The sequence below is a fragment of the Myxine glutinosa genome, chromosome 13, assembly GCF_964187855.1.
Source record: "Myxine glutinosa chromosome 13, kmMyxGlut1.1, whole genome shotgun sequence".
Classification (NCBI taxonomy): Eukaryota; Metazoa; Chordata; class Myxini; order Myxiniformes; family Myxinidae; genus Myxine; species Myxine glutinosa.
Window position 1 is genome coordinate 85,820,570 of NC_136273.1, and position 17,181 is coordinate 85,837,750.

Sequence of the window (17,181 nt, forward strand, 5' to 3'; positions counted from 1 at the left end):
GGGGGTAGAAAAGATCAAGGTTTTGGATGGGGGAAGATAAGAAATGGTGGTGAACAGCTGTTTTAAAGACCTGGAGGGAGGAGTGGGATTGAAGGGAGTGAGGGAGTTTGTTCCAGAGGCGGGAGAAAAGAGGAACGAAGGAGTGAAGGTGAGCAGAGAGTCTTCATTTTGGCAGTTTAACCATAAGAGGGTTGCTGGTAGATCTTGTGTGACCTGTAGGAATATTTGGGGAACAGAGCCCAGAGAGAGCTGGGGTTGCAAGGCCGGAGAGGAGTCGGTAGAAGACAGAAAGACCACCAATCAGCAAGGTAATGGAATCAATCATCAATTCTGACATTAAACCCTTCCTCTTCTCCAATGGGTTGATCTCAGATCATCAATTTGGATTCAGACCAGGTCATTCTACTCTGGACATGCTGCTTCTGCTGTCTCAACGATGGATGGAGGTCCTCAATGCCAAACAGGAAATCAGAGCCGTCTCCCTTGACATATCCCGTGCCTTCGATATGGTCTGGCACCCCGCTCTGCTCACCAAACTCTCCTTTTATGGTATCCATGAAAATCTCCTTCCCTGGCCTGTGGACTTCCTCTGCTCTCGTAATCAACGTGTGGCCCTGAATGGAATTCTCTCATCTCCCCTTGCTGTTCAGGCTGGAGTTCCTCAAGGTAGTGTTCTGGGCCCTGTGCTTTTTCTGGTCTTCATCAATGATCTCTCCGACTCTCTGGAAAATCCTCTCTATCTCTTTGCTGATGACTCCACTCTCTGCCGCTCCATATCTCAACCCTCAGATCGGCAGGCAGCAGCCTCTTCACTCTCTGCAGACCTGGACAATATCACAAACTGGTCAAACAAGCTTTCATACTCACCACATACAAAGCTTTCATCCGCAGCTTGATGCAGTACTGCTCTTCTTAGCTTTTAGAATCATTGGAATCTCCCACGATGAAGCCGATTCTGAGGGCCTTTCTCTCTCTCACCGCAGGCAGGTAGGTGGTCTTTCTGTCTTCTACCTACTCCTCTCTGGCATAACTGCCAAAATCAAGACTCTCTGCTCACCTTCACTCTTCCATGCCTCTTTTTTCCCACCTCTGGAACAAACTCCCACACTCTTCAATCCCACTCCTCCCTGTTCACCATCATCTCTTATCTTCCCCATCCTAAACCTTGATTTTTTTTCTAAACCCCGTTAATACACCCCAAATCCACCTTTTTCAAATTCTGTTTCTTTCCTGAAACTCCGAGTAGTGTCCATTTGTTTTATATCGTGTACCCCACCCAGCACTCTCCCTTCCACAGATCTCCCGATGTCCCTGTTCTCTGCTGTTGTGCTTCCCTCTCTCTCCCCCTCTTCTCTCCCGCTCCCTTTATTACAAGTTTTACGTGTATTTCTGCTTGTTCTTATGTGATTGATGCGTTAGCTCTTACACGAGCCTCGACTTTGTATACAAAAAAAAAAACTTCGTTGATGGATGATTGGAAGTAAGCTAATTGGTCCGTAGTTGAGGGGATCAATTTTTGCCCCACGAGCAGAGCAGGATTAAGCATTTATTTCTGTCTATTTCTATACAGACAGCAATCTATGATGAAGGAACTACCTTTCGACTCCACTCTGAAATCACCTGTTTCAAACCTGGTACAAAAGGTCAGGCTCACAGCAATGAATCAATCTAATTGGATGACGGCTCGCAATGTCATCATGAATTTATTAATGAGAGATCATATTAATTTTTAAAAAACATTACATAATTGATCTTGATTGTTCATGTCAAATTCACTGAAGATGTAGGAAGTTCACATTTCCAAGACCTGAGAGTACCTGCGAGGTGGGACAAGAGAGAGCTTGTGAGGCAAGGTGGGAGTTAAAAACCCAAATGTAAAAAGTTAAAATGTATAAGGAAATGCAAGTAGCAAAACCAAGATGTCACATTGATTGATGTTCAAATCTCTCAGCAAATCAAATACCAGGGATCGGACATATACTGTACATTATTGTAATTGAATATTAAATGGCAATTTTCAATAACACCATAGAAACTGCACCTCTTCTCTGTTGTCTTCCTCTTCACAAAAGCTGCGACCAGGAGTAACCCTCCCAACACCTCTACCACTCCAGCAAAAAAGGCAAAATAAACTGCAGTTCCTAAAGATAACCTGGAAGTGGAACAAAGGTAAACATATGTGCAGGTATCGGTGTGTAAATGTGTGTAGGTATGAGTGTATAACAATGTGTAAAGGTATCGGTGTGTAACAATGTAAAGGTATCGGTGTGTAACAATTGGCGCAGGTTTCGGTGTGTAACAATGTGTGCAGGTATTGGTGTGTAACAATGTGTGCAGGTATTGGTTTATAACAATGTGTAAAGGTATCGGGGTGTAACAATGTGTAAAGGTATTTGTGTATGACAATGTGTGTAGGTATTGGTTTATAACAATGTGTAAAGGTATCGGGGTGTAACAATGTGTAAAGGTATTTGTGTATAACAATGTGTGTAGGTATTGGTTTATAACAATGTGTAAAGGTATCGGGGTGTAACAATGTGTAAAGGTATTTGTGTATGACAATGTGTGTAGGTATTGGTTTATAACAATGTGTAAAGGTATCGGGGTGTAACAATGTGTAAAGGTATTTGTGTATGACAATGTGTGTAGGTATTGGTGTATAACAATGTGCACAGATATCGGTGTGTAACTGTGTGCAGGTATTGGTGTGTAACAATGTGACATCCATCATTTCGTGTGCACTGTGCCTTACCTGATGTTGAGATGTGCCAGTGGATGTAGTGATTGTCCAACCACGTGATATACGTAGAAAGAGGCAGCTACCGTCTCGCACACACCTGTCGTGTGGTGTGGGTGGGAAGAGGGGAATGGAGTTTACCTTGATGAACCGGTCTTATCCGTTAAAATCCACATTTTATTTTCAACCTTCACATTCCCGTCGGAAGACATTAGATAGGTACGACGTCCGTCCAGTGCATGGAGTGTGCACGTGCACGACATATTTCTTGTTTTATTGATTCATGACTTGAATTGTAAGACGATACAAGTCGGCAACTCTGCTCCAAAGAGTGCGAGTGTATGGGAGGAAGAAGAAGAAGAAGGAGGCATGGTGTTTGGTATGAAGGGATCGGATGGTAATGCAGAAAGGATAAGGAGAAGCCACATGGGTGTTACGACCAGAATGAAGAAGAGGAGGGACAAAAACAGTTCGACGGAGCACTGACTGTGCTAGTCACGGTAGAAGAGGCACAAGGAAGAGACCACTTGACATGGGCCAAAGGTCAAAGATGGCGGCGGCCCGCGGCTATCTTATACTTATAGATAAAGCAGGTGAGCTGCACCCTAGTTGCTCAAAGCTCGGGTAAAGCGTTATCCTGTGGATAAATTACTTATCTGGCGGATAAAATTCCCAACGTTTTCCATACAGGGTGGCTCAAATGTTCCTACCCTGGTGAAGCCATACGAAATACTTTTAAAATGGTGACCTGCTTCCTCACTTGATAAATGGTCGCTTAGTTAACTATCAGATAAGAATCTTAACCATAGGATTGGTCTTAACCAACCAGTGGTTAAAAATATCCAAGTTTTGAGCAACTGGGGCCTGGTCCATACACAAGGGGTTGGGGGTCAAAATTTCTCTTGTACTTGTGTATGTAATAAATGGATGTCCCAACACAATAATCTAAGAGGTAGTGTGAATGAGCCAAATTTCTTATGTATATTGTTACGTTTATAGGGGGTAGGGATACCATAGACCAGGTAGAGTGCATAAATTAGGATGCTCCATATGTCACGATGAAGAAGAAGAACCTCCATGTAATAAGTAGGGAATTTGTATTAGCCCGGATGTCGTGTCAGGTGTATCTTCGTCCCCATTATGAGGAGTGGGGTATGTTAATTATCTCAGGGATTATGGGTAATTTATCCTCTGTGTGTCGTTACCTCTGTAATTTATTTCCTATGTCTCTTTTGGCACCACAACATAGACACTAGCCAAAATTGCCCATTAAACACCCCTAATTAATAAAAACCACCGGAAGCCAGGCATGAAGCACTGCCGCTGACAACCCTGACTCTGGAAAGAGACACAGAACGGGCAAGACCGAGGCCACGCCCCGAGGAGTCGTGATTGGTCCGGGGTTTGATTGACAGAAAGGCGGGTCAGATCAAACTCGCTGATAGGGTCAGGATGGAGATGTGTTGAGATGACGTCAGAGCCCGAGGAACAAAAGACTGTGTTCCCGACATTTTGCGGCTGACTCGTGGGGAGTTCAGAATGCTCTGACAGACATTTCCATCTCTTGTGCCTTCTCGTTCTCGAGACGATCGTGAACGGTCGTGATCCTCTTGGGCTTTTTCGTACTGGATGCCACAGCGGTCGATTGTGTGCCGTCATCCTCTCGCCCCTTTTGATTTGGACACCATTGTGACCGGCCGTGTTCCGAGATCTTGCTAGTGGTTGTGAAGAGGCAGAGCTGCAGAATGAAGAGCTGCGGTTCCTGTGCAGAGTTCGTGAGAACGGACACGGCCTGCCTGTGTTGCGCACGGACCGCGAACAAAGGCCTGCACCGCGCCAGAGGGTGCGTTGAGGCCTGATTCTGAGGCCAACAAGCGTGCGGTTCCCACCAAGGCCCCGGACGATTTCCACGATTGCTGATGAGACCCCACCAGCCGATTTGAGTTGAGTCCCCAACATAAATTACACATTTGTTTTCCAGTTATTTTATCCCATTGTCTGTATAGGAGTCTATTTGTGGGAACGCTCCAAATTAGGAATTTAGTTCATCGTGCATTTGATTTGTTTTCTGGCATTTCTTTTCTTTAATAAACCTGTTTATTTTTGTACATTTTAATTCCGTTTCGTGTGAGTTTATTTATTGCAGGGTGAAGACTGCCGTTGGGGTCCGAGAAGGTAAGGCTCCGGTTTTCCCCTCCCAGTTGCTCCCTCACGCATATAAACTCCGCTGTATTTTTTTGAACAGAACACTTTCTAATTGACAGAGTAACAGCTTTTTCGGCTATCCGTTCCTTGGACAGATTTTAATTACGAGGAACACGACAATATTTATGGTGTCTTCAACCATCTTATTGGCGCTGAGGAAGCGCCTCTAGCGAATGACTTCCAGCCAGTGTAACGCTAATTCCTGTCACAGGAATTCTGAGATCATATAAGTGGGCGTGGCAGTTCCTGATTGGTTCGTGTTGGGGAACGCCTTCTCGCTGCCGACGTGACGTAAATTCGCGCACGCGCACTGGTGAAGCTTACTCGTTGGCGCTGAGGAAGCGCCTCTAGCGAATGACTTCCAGCCAGTGTAACGCTAATTCCTGTCACAGGAATTCTGAGATCATATAAGTGGGCGTGGCAGTTCCTGATTGGTTCGTGTTGGGGAACGCCTTCTCGCTGCCGAAGTGACGTAAATTCGCGCACGCGCACTGGTGAAGCTTACTCGATCCCATATTACATGTACTTTCATTGCATACAAATTATACTTCCTCCTAGAAATTCCATGCCCGAACCTCAGCGCAATCCAAGAGGATTCACTTGTTATAATAAAGTAAACGTATATGGTTATGTTTGTTTGTTTATACTAGGGCATGCCCGTACTATATCTATATCTAAAATTATATCCCCCCCCTCTATTTACATGAAATGGTTTGGTCCAAAGCGAACGGCTTGCGAGTACGGTGACAATCCCCCCCCCTCTATTTACATGAAATGGTTTGGTCCAAAGCGAACGGCTTCGGAGTTTGGTAAAGAAATCGCCATAGCGTGCCCAAACGCGCAGGAAAGCGAAAGAATCGCAAATTTAAGGAAATGCCCGTACTTCCGTAAGGAAGAGAAAAGAAATGAAAAGGAAAAACATTCCAAACCGCGAGGGAAAACAACACGGCACGTCGACACAACAACGTGTCCTGTGATTGGCCGTACGTCGCTGCCAGTAGCTGCCCCCAAAAAAAAGCTTTCACCGTCCGGCGACTGAATTTAAGGGGAAAAATAAAACGCTCTTCGCTTAAAACAACGCCCTTCGCTCTGACTGAATTGGGACAATGTTTTTATGTTTTTAATTGAATTACTATCCGTAATGGCGCACGCTCTCACGGGAGCTCCGGAAGGTCGTATATCGCAGTTACGATGAATCGCAAATTAGTTTTTATTAGTTTTAAAACATAGTTTAACGCCAACATAGCGCCAACATAGTTTGCAAACGTGAAATAAATGAATACGCTCTCAAATGTGCCGTCCGAGGCAGAGTCTGTTCGCCACGTTCGGCACACGTGATAGCTCGCTGCTCTCTGATTGGTTGAATCGTTTTTTGGACATAGCTCGGTAACTGCTTGTCCGATTAATTTCAAACCTTGAAAAGGCACATCCTCGGGTCCCCAGCAATATACCTGGCAAGTTTAAAGTATATCGGACCGGTAGTTGTCGAGAAACAGCGGTCACAGACAAACATACATACAAACATACAAACATACAAACATACAAACATACAAACATACACACAGAGATTGCTGGAATTATAGATAGATGCGACCAAAACGTCTTCTGCTTTTTCAAATAAAATTAACACCCAAAACACAGTCCGTGAACTCTTAATTATGTTTAGACTGCTGAGACCCCTCAGACCTTTGACAACACTTTAAATCCCCCCAAGACCCTTAAGACCACCATGACCCATGAAGACCCAAAATACCCCGGAGACCCAAAATACCCCAAAGACCCAAAAGCCCCTGAAGACCCAAAAGCCCCTGAAGACCCAAAAGCCCCTGTAGACCCAAAAGACCCTGAAGACCCCAAAGACCGAAAATACCCTTAAAGGCCCTGAGACTCCAAAAGACCCTGAAGACCCAAATGGCCCCGAAGACCCAAAAGACCCCGAAGACCCAAAACACCCTGAAGACCCAAAACACCCCGAAGACCCAAAACACCCCGAAGACCCAAAACACCCCGAAGACCTAAAACACCCCGAAGACCCAAACACCCCGAAGACCCAAAACACCCCGAAGACCCAAAACACCCCGAAGACCCAAAACACCCCGAAGACCCAAAATACCCTTAAAGGCCCAGAGGATCCAAAACACCCTGAAGACCCAAATGGCTCCGAAGACCCAAAATACCCCGAAGGCCTAATAGACCCAAAATACCCTGAAGGCCTAATAGACCCAAAATACCCTGAAGACCCAATTTTGGCCACTCTCCCCCACCGCCCCCCCCCCACCCCCCCCCCCCACTCCATCACCATCCATCCCATCACCACTCCACCATCACCACCACCACTAACCTGCACCCACCATACCCGCCATCCCTCACTCCCTGAGAAAGCAGACATGGTCAAAGATGCCTATCCCTCTGAAACGACGTGTGGTGAGGACCCAGGGACGCGCCGAGTCAGGCTAGTTCTATTAATTTACCAATGGGGTATGCTTACACATTGTGTAAGCAGTAACAGATCGTGCTTCGTATGTAGGTACAAAATAAATAGAAGCTTTATGAATTATAAGCAGGCAAACATCACCGGCCAGATATCAATTTAGATTTATTTATTTATTTTATGGACGCATGGCTTTTATGGATTTATTTATGGTTTACGGTTTTTACGTAAATTTTTATTGACATTTTAATTTCACAGTTTACAGTCATATAAATTACAATTTTCAAATGCTGGATATTGATTGAGGTTTTTTTTTTTTTTATAAGGACACGTTTACGGTTATTTACATAAATTTTCATTTATGGACACTTTTTCTTTTTTTCATTTATAGACATAACTGTCATGTTCATTTAACTGTTTTCAGTTATAGAAATGACAATTTTCAAATGCTAGATATCGATGAAGGTTTTTTAAAAAAATTTTTACGTATATGTTTGCAGGTATCGGTGTATTAACAATGTGTGCAGGCATTGATGTGAAACAGTGTGTGCAGGTATTGGTGTGTAACCATATGTGCAGGTATCGGTGTATAACAATGTGTGCAGGTATCGGTGTATAACAATGTGTGCAGGTATCGGTGTATTAACAATGTGTGCAGGTATTGGTGTATAACAATGTGCGCAGGTATTGGTGTGTAACAATGTGTGCAGTTATTGGTGTGTAACCATGTGTGCAGGCATTGATGTGAAACAGTGTGTGCAGGTATTAGTGTGTAACCATGTGTGCAGGTATCGGTGTATAACAATGTGTGCAGGTATTGGCGTATAACAATGTGTGCAGATATCGGTGTGTAACAATGTGTGCAGGTATCGGTGTATAACAATGTGTGCAGGTATCGGTGTATTAACAATGTGTGCAGGTATTGGTGTGTAACAATGTGTGCAGGTGGGAGTAAATTTAATTTACTTTTTAAGAAAATTTTCATTTACGGACGCTTTCCAACAGTTCTGTGATTTTTCCTTGTGTACGGGCTTCGATGTCCGTTGGCACGCCAAATTTCAGCTTTCTACGACACCAGGAAGATACCGAACATTAATATCAATCAGTCACTTAGTGATTAGAAAGAGCTTCACATATCAGATGGATAAATAAGTATTTTCTATAATTCGTGATGAAATATTCAGCCTGTATTAAATATACTAGGGCATGCCCGTACTATATCTATATCTAAAATTATATCCCCCCCCTCTATTTACATGAAATGGTTTGGTCCAAAGCGAACGGCTTGCGAGTACGGTGACAATCCCCCCCCTCTATTTACATGAAATGGTTTGGTCCAAAGCGAACGGCTTGCGAGTACGGTGACAATCCCCCCCCCCCTCTATTTACATGAAATGGTTTGGTCCAAAGCGAACGGCTTGCGGAGTTTGGTAAAGAAATCGCCATCGCGTGCACAAACGCGCAGGAAAGCGAATGAATCGCAAATTAGTTTTAATTAGTTTTAAAACATAGTTTAACGGCAACATAGTTTTCCAACGTGAAATAAATGAATACGCTCTCAAATGTGCCGTCCGAGGCAGAGTCTGTTCGCCACGTTCGGCACACGTGATAGCTCGCTGCTCTCTGATTGGTTGAATCGTTTTTTGGACATAGCTCGGTAACTACTTCTCCGATTAATATGAAACCTTGAAAAGGCACATCCTCGGGTCCCCAGCAATATACCTGGCAAGTTTAAAGTATATCGGACCCGTGGTTGTCGAGAAACAGCGGTCACAGACATACAGACATACAAACATACAAACATACAAACATACAAACATACACACAGAGATTACTGGAATTATAGATAGATTAAGCTTATCGTGGAGCTGTGGTTAGTGCACCTGTCCAATTTCAATTGTGCGCTTACTGAGATGGAGGGCCAATCATGCGGTCTACAGAGATGGAGGGCCAATCATGCGGCCCACTGATATGGAGGGCCAATTTTGCAGCCCACTAAAATGGAGGGCCAATCTTGTGGTCCACTGAGATGAAGGAGAGCCAATAATGAGGTCCCCTGAGACGAAGGAGGGCCAATCATGCAGCCCACTGAGATGGAGGGCCAATCATGTGGCCCATTGAGATGAAGGAGGGCCAATCATGAGGCCCACTGAGATGAAGGAGAACCAATCATGCAGCCAACTCACTATAGCCGAGGTAGCCCATCACTGATTTAGATATAGTTTATTCATCTCTTGATATCTTTCCGAATTCATTCTCATCTGCTTTTGATATTGTTGTGACAACCAAACTATTTACCCCTTCACTGAAACCCAATCCGTCCTCACTCCCATTTTCACTGCATCCACACCTTATTCTAGCAAACATCATTGGGATCATGTTCATGTAGTCGTCAGGGCAGCGCGGCCTCACCAGCCAACGTGGAGACGGAGCCCGCGGCCAGGCCGAGGCGGGCCTTGGTCCGCGCGGAGTAGTCACCGATGTGTGCGCATTCTTGTGCGAGTCCGGCCATGAACAAGCTGAGCAGGACAAGAATCATGGCCACCAACACAAGGCCTCGAACTGTTTGAAAGAATTCTGAGAGCACACAGGTATAATAAACATTAAATTAACTAGCTCAGGTAGTGTTTGGTCAATAATTGTCCAGGTACGAGTTGAGGAATTAATATCACCACTGCCATAGGTCTCACTCACATATTCGGGGACATTGAGCTAAATACCCCCATCCCACCCCCAACTACCCCATTTCACACATTTCCCCTTCCTCCTCCTCTATACCTGCTCAACCTTTTACCTTGTGTAAACACTCCACTACATCACCAACAATGTAAACACTCTATTTGTACCCGGATGAAATAGCGACCAGGTGCTCACCTTCCCTCTCTGAAGTCGTGGTAAACGCTTTGCATTTCACCTTTACACCGTCCCACCTGCATACCGACCACAGGCCATTCTTGAAGCCCGACCTGGTGTCCATTTCCCCACCATCGCCTCGAGGTATGTGGTGCGACCAATCCTTCGTGAAGGTCGCAGCCAGACTGGCACAGACGCCCGCCAGGACCAGGATGGTTCCGATAGTTTGAAGTGATCGCGGTTCCATTTAGTCAGTTCGACAATGACCCGGACTCATGCTCGGTGCGCTCCTCACGTTACTCTGTTTTCGAGTGACAATCCGTGCCCTCCTCGTGTCCCTCTAGCTCCTCCTTCGAGACGCGCGACCTTCAGCCCGGCAATTGTGTCGTCACAACTGTTGCTCGGTTTTATGAGTTTATGGGATATTTGGTATGGCTGTGGCTGAAACAATTTAAATCGACGTGAAAACGTTCAATGTCTCCTGCAATCAAGTCATTGGAGCTCAACGTCTTGTGAAATCAAGTCGTCGGAGTTCAACGTCTTGTGGAATCAAGTCATCGGAGTTCAACGTCTCCTGAAACCCAGTCGTCGGAGTTCAACGTCTCGTGGAATCAAGTCATCGGAGTTCAACGTCTCCTGAAACCCAGTCGTCGGAGTTCAACGTCTCGTGAAACCCAGTCATCGGAGTTCAACGTCTCGTGAAACAAAGTCATCGGAGTTCAACGTCTCATGTAATCAAGTCATCGGAGTTCAACGTCTCATGTAATCAAGTCATCGGAGTTCAACGTCTCCTGAAACCAAGTCATCGGAGTTCAACGTCTCGTGAAACCCAGTCATCAGAGTTCAACGTCTCCTGAAACAAAGTCATCGGAGTTCAACGTCTCATGTAATCAAGTCATCGGAGTTCAACGTCTCATGTAATCAAGTCATCGGAGTTCAACGTCTCCTGAAACCCAGTCGTCGGAGTTCAACGTCTCGTGAAACCCAGTCATCAGAGTTCAACGTCTCCTGAAACAAAGTCATCGGAGTTCAACGTCTCATGTAATCAAGTCATCGGAGTTCAACGTCTCATGTAATCAAGTCATCGGAGTTCAACGTCTCCTGAAACCAAGTCATCGGAGTTCAACGTCTCATGTAATCAAGTCATCGGAGTTAAACGTCTCTTGAAACCAAGTCATCGGAGTTCAACGTCTCATGTAATCAAGTCATCGGAGTTCAACTTCTCCTGAAACCGAGTCATCGGAGTTGAACGTCTCCTGCAATCAAGTCATCGGAGTTCAACGTCTCCTCCAATGAAGTCATCAGAGTTCAACGTCTCGTGCAACCAAGTCATCGGACTTCAACGTCTCGTGAAACCCAGTCATCAGAGTTCAACGTCTCCTCCAATAAAGTCATCGGAGTTCAACATCTCCTCCAATCAAGTCATCAAAGGTCTCGTGAAACCAAGTCATCGGAGTTCAACGTCTCGTGAAACCAAGTCATCGGAGTTCAACGTCTCGTGAAACCAAGTCATCGGAGTTCAACATCTCCTGCAATCAAGTCATTGGAGTCATTTTAATCATTTGCATCAATACGTGCAGATATTAAATTCGGTGTAAATTTTTAGATATATTTAAACTTTCCATCATTTGGGGAACATCTATATAAGACGGGTCAATATACTGCCTGACCCCAAAAAAATTGCAAATTTTTGTTTTATGCTTATTTCTAGTAGTTTATGAAGTGGAAGACAACATATTAAAAGTTGGACAATTTTGACGCATGGGAAAGTCCCTCAGTGACGTCAGAAAACAAGATGGCTGCCGGCAGATAAAACGTAAAAAAATTGACTGATAATCATCAGACCACTAACAATTTAAAGTTAATTTTGCACCAATATTTGTATTATGATCGTTGCTGGTAGTTTATGCAGTGCTAATCCTGAGACCATTCGCAATTTAAAGTAAATATTTGCACAAATATATGTTCTTTGATTGTTTCTGCCAGTCTATGACATGGAAAGCAACATATAAAAAATTGGACAATTTTGACACATGTGGAAGTACCATATGCCTTCTAGTCTTAGATTCCAGTTTCATCGTCCTCCTCCTCCTCCTCTATGTCTGGTTCAACACTCATATTGTCACAGTTGCTGTCCTGGCAATGTCCACATGCACTGGTGCACTCTAATCCATGCTTCCTACATGAACACCTTAGTGTTTTGCACCCCCCTGAACAGTTGCAGTGAATCATCTGAAGTAGTATGTCTGGAGCAGGGCTTTTGTCTGTCATCACTGGAACAAGTTTTCCTCCTTCTAGCTTCCATCCCCACTCCGTTGGCTCCATTCCACAACAAAGGCCCATCCATTCCATTACCTGGTAATAGGTCCGCAGAGAATGAAACTTGCAGGCAGCGGATGTGGGTGGCAGTCTTTCAGGAGTGACAAATGCCTTGCAACCCTTGCAACCTTTTTGCAGAGAATGTTGTATCTGATCGATGCCAATGAGTCGTTCTGATTTGCTTTAAACAATGCCACCATTGCTCTGCAGCCTGCAGTTTCAATAACATCCTGACTCTGCTGTGGTTTACAGAACACCTTTGAGCTGTCTATCAGTTCCTTTTCTTTCTTGATGATTCTTTGAAACCCTGACTTCTTTCCAATCCCAAAGACACGAGACGTTGCGTCACAGCCAGTTAATGCATGAAGGAACAATATATCTCTGCAGGCTGCATTTCCAAGTATCTGCTGAAGGACTTTGATATTGTAGACATTTGATTTTGCCGTGTCAGAACGGAAATAGAGTTCAATGCAGTTTGTCTTCACCATATAGAAGAGCAGGAGGAGAAGGAGATCTGTATCTTCTCCAATGAGGGTTGTAGATCTGGAAGCCGCATTTGCGACGGCCGCTTTTGCAATCTCAACATCAGCATCTCCCTCTGCTTGGATCACCTCACAGCCTTCCTTGTGCAACACCTCTATAATCAACAGTATCATTGCCTGCTTGTTTGACTCATTCGACAGAAAGTCCTCCTTTTTCCCAACAAATTTTGTTGACTCCGTAATGTTAACCTTGGTGGCATTCTTGTTTCTATTCCGACGTTGATGAGAACAGTCCTTTGTGCTTGGCCCAGCCTCATAACCATCAAACACAACAGTAGCTTTGCCATAGTGTCGTACTGTAAATGAGGCATATTCATCTGCAATGGAACTGTAGGTGAATCCCTCTGTCCACTTTAAGCGGTGAATAAGTGATCCCCCGTCAAGAACATAGTGATCTGTTCCTGGAACTGTCTGGTTGACAGCATTGTCAGATTTGGTTGTAGCATAATTCCTTATTGCCTCCGCCAACTGTGGTTTATCTGGCTGGCGCAGGATGTTTTTTGCCTCAAAAAGAGACATTGGGTATGGGCAGAGTTCATATTTCATCACTTCACCTATCTGGAGATCTCCCGTCTGTGACACCACTAAGAACCTCTGGAATAGTAACGCTGGATCTATTGTGCGGTCCTCAGCAACTTTGACTGCCCTGCTGAATGCAAGTGTCTTGGCTTTAGAACTCCTTTTGTGTGAATAGGAGTAAGCTGGGTGATCATCCATCTTCTTGACAATGTCACTACCTACTTTGAATAGGTCATGAACATTGACATCCTCATTTGCAGTAACCCCTGTGATGATATTGCGCAATGACTTGTCATCAGAAAATGGTGTGAAGCTGTCCAGTTTTTCGGCAACTTTGCCACGATCAGCTTCATCTCGACTCACCCTGGATGTTGTCAACTCCTTATGTTGTTCACTTGTTGAGTAGCTACTCGAGGTCAGTTCTTGCATAGCAAGGTTGTAGGAGGACGATATGGTTGAAGACAGAGTCCAAACTGCTCTCTGGTGCTCTGACATCCCACTTCCTCGAGTCAGCCCCCCTTGGCTTTTCAGTGAGCGCATTAATGTCTGTTCTATCACAAGATCAGAGCCTAGGCCAGCCCAGTATTGGTCACTGCGCCGGATTACATGATAACCAGATTGGAACTTCTGATGAACCTCAGGGTTGTCATCCTCTAACGCAAGCATCTTCTCGAGATAGAGTCGAGCTGACTTCAGGTAATTGGGATGGCCAGCAGCTGCAAATATCGGCAAGCAAGCTGATATGGCTTGGAGATGCATCTCCCAGGACCCCGTCCGATCAGCTGCCACAAGTGCCCTTGCAATTCCCAACATACGCTGGTAGTTGATCCAAAGTGCACTGGTTTTCGAGTCCTTTGCAAGTTTATTCCTTTCCTGATTCAATCTATTGTCAATGAAATGAATGCACTCTGATTGCAACACAGACTCTATAGTGTCACTTTCGACAGTCTCCAGGGAAATGTACAGTCGCTCCAGTTCTGCCACTTGTTCTTGAAACCCAGGGTCAACTTCCACAATCTTGCCAACAACCTGACGTGTAAGACACTGATCCACAAGCAAATGGCCACGAAAAGCACGTTGCACCACCTTCCCACTCAGCATGTGCACAACAGCATTTTGACCATACACTGTTTCCAGGATCTCTTTCAGTCCACTTCCATCCATCAAACTTCCAATGGCACCCAACAAATTCATTAATGTGTGGAAGCTCCCAAGCAGTAGCACTGCATTATGGATTGGGTTATCAGCAGGAAGAGCATTTACTATCTCAGAGGCCTTCCAAAACAGCGGTTGGTCAAATGTGATGATTGCTGGCATGTTGTGTTTTGATGCAAGTTTGCTCAGGTAATCAAGAGTTGACAAGATGCAGGTTTTGTCACCTGGGTTCATATCAATCATTGGGAGAAACTGTATTGAGGCTTTCCCTGGGTGATCACACTCCTCATGCAGAAAGTGCATCATGCCTTGCCAATTTGGTGCACTCTTTTTGAAGCAAAATGACATCTCCCATAATATGTCAATTGGGCGATCACAAATTGATAACAAAGGGAGGGGCTGAAATTTGAGGTTGCGGTTGACGTGCTCTGCATAGCGGTAATCTATTATATTGATCTTCGTCAGTTCGACGAGCTTCCTGTCAGACATTTTCTTTCTAGATATGATGTGGCTAGATTGACGCCCTGGTGTAATAGCTGCTATCATGCCCATCCCATGAAAGGTACCCTTTCCATCCAACGTTATGATGTTGTGGTCCACATTGTCTCCAGCAAATAACAAGGATGTATCAAGAATGTCGGTGTCACCTCCAAACACATCCGGAGCAAGAGAAGAGGCTGCATTTACTTCAAACCGTTGCACTTCGGAGTAAGATGAGGAAAAGCCAAAGGTTGATAGACTATCTATCAAGAAACGAGACCTATACAAGTGATGCATTTGCACTGCAAGACCAAGCTGCAATGGTGCAATTACAGCCCTTGGACGCACTGCTTGGATGACTGCTTGTCCAATACCAGCAACCTCCCTAGATGTATCTTTCCCGACCAAAAGATGCTGCAGCAAGAATCGCAGGCTAGTTGGGACATACCCCAATGCAGCAGTAAGGCTTAGGTCTGCAGTAGTTGGGTATGTATCCCCATGTGGTGCAACTGTTGTTTTTATGTCACTTTTTATTAGTTTTGCAGCAGTCTGAAGAATTGCACGTTTTTGTGCTTCTTCATCATCTTCTCGTGGTGCATTGTAGTGGTCACGGAGGATCTGGGACATTTTTTTGAAATGTTGCCTTTGCAGCTGGTCTCAGTGGAACAAATTAATTTATATAAACAAAAAGAAACAAAAATAAAAAACCAAAGACGTTTTCGACGTAGTGAATCGTGCATGGTTTTGTGACATTTTTATCATGTCAAAAATTTTTACTTTCCCATGGTCCATTTCTGTCCAACTTTTGATATGTTCCTAAGTAAGTCTTAAAATATAAGGAAATGCAATAAAACTAAAATTTGCAATTTTTTTGGGGTACGGCTGTTCTGGTTGTATATTGACCCGTCTATATATTAATTACAGCATGATCAGGATCAGGATGAAAACCGTACAAACGTAATGCTTTATTTAGTCTTCATTTTAAGATTCTTCTGAACGGATAATTTAGGGTTGTTGGGCATTGGAAATAATTACTACAATTTGCCATTATGTATTTTAAATTCATTTGTTTTATTTTTCGCGAATAGATGTTAATATGTTGAACCCATTCAAATTCAAAACAATATCCCATCTTACAAAATCATTGGGACAGTGATTGCTGACATTTTATAGTAAGCCTTGGTTTTTGTTAATGTTAACAGTGTGAATTCGAATGCACGACAGGGGCTCAAAGTCAAGACCCTAAGATCTTAAGCCAGCCACCTTAATCTACCTAAAGTCTGTATTGGAGAGGAGAGTAGAGTAGAGTAGGGCATGGCCAAGTGGAAGTTTATCTTTAAATTTGATTTTATATTTTACTCATTACCACATATGTTATCTATACTATAAAACTGAATGTGTACATTTGTTTATTTATTTGTTTGTCGATGTGTTACCTCTGCCGCCGAAGGTGGACGGAGATTATGTTTTGTCTGTCTGTCTGTCTGTCTGTCTCAAAAAGTTGTGGACGGATTCGGCCGAAATCTGGTGGAGAGGTTGGACGTGTGACATGGACGAAATGATTTGATTTTGGTACGGATCCGATATTTTTTTTGAGGGATTCTTCGATCACTATTGAGTGATGGGGTTAAAATGATATATAGCAGAATATCTCAAAATGTTATGGATGGACTCGGACGAAACTTGGTGGATGAAGTCGTTTAATGACAAGAACAAGCCGATTCAATTTTCGTTAAGTTCCGGATGCAGATCCAGCCTATCAAGGGGATACAAGAGGTAAACTGTGCGAAGGTATGAAGGTGTATGTGTGTGTGTGTGTGTGTATATATATATATATATATATATATATATATATATATATATATATATATATATATATATATATATATATATCTATATATATATATATATATATATATATATATATATATATATATATA

The 17,181-nt window shown here is 43.9% G+C and overlaps 2 protein-coding genes across 2 annotated transcripts in view; both read right to left on the reverse strand.

Moving 5' to 3' along the window:
- The window catches only part of PELP1 (proline, glutamate and leucine rich protein 1), a 359,306-nt gene that overhangs the window by 121,707 nt on the left and 220,418 nt on the right, over window positions 1-17,181 (reverse strand). The window lies entirely within an intron of this gene.
- Window positions 1,664-10,585, reverse strand: LOC137439068 (claudin-19). The gene is made up of 5 exons (XM_068134738.2): window positions 10,248-10,585; window positions 9,786-9,950; window positions 2,753-2,837; window positions 2,042-2,152; window positions 1,664-1,817 (listed from the first exon to the last, which is right to left on the reverse strand). The coding sequence occupies exons 1-5, from the start codon at window positions 10,471-10,473 to the stop codon at window positions 1,793-1,795; spliced, it is 612 nt and encodes a 203-aa protein (XP_067990839.1). The 5' UTR covers window positions 10,474-10,585; the 3' UTR covers window positions 1,664-1,792.

Bases quoted from the DNA above. Each gene is read 5' to 3' on its own strand.
- LOC137439068 (XM_068134738.2), bottom strand. From the start codon at position 10,473: ATGGAACCGCGATCACTTCAAACTATCGGAACCATCCTGGTCCTGGCG. The intron at 2,838-9,785 runs GTGAGGCCGCGC...ACCACACGACAG, and splicing joins CTCCGTCTCCACGTTGGCTG to GTGTGTGCGAGACGGTAGCT. The intron at 1,818-2,041 runs GTGCAGTTTCTA...CCCACCTCGCAG, and splicing joins AGGAAGACAACAGAGAAGAG to GTACTCTCAGGTCTTGGAAA.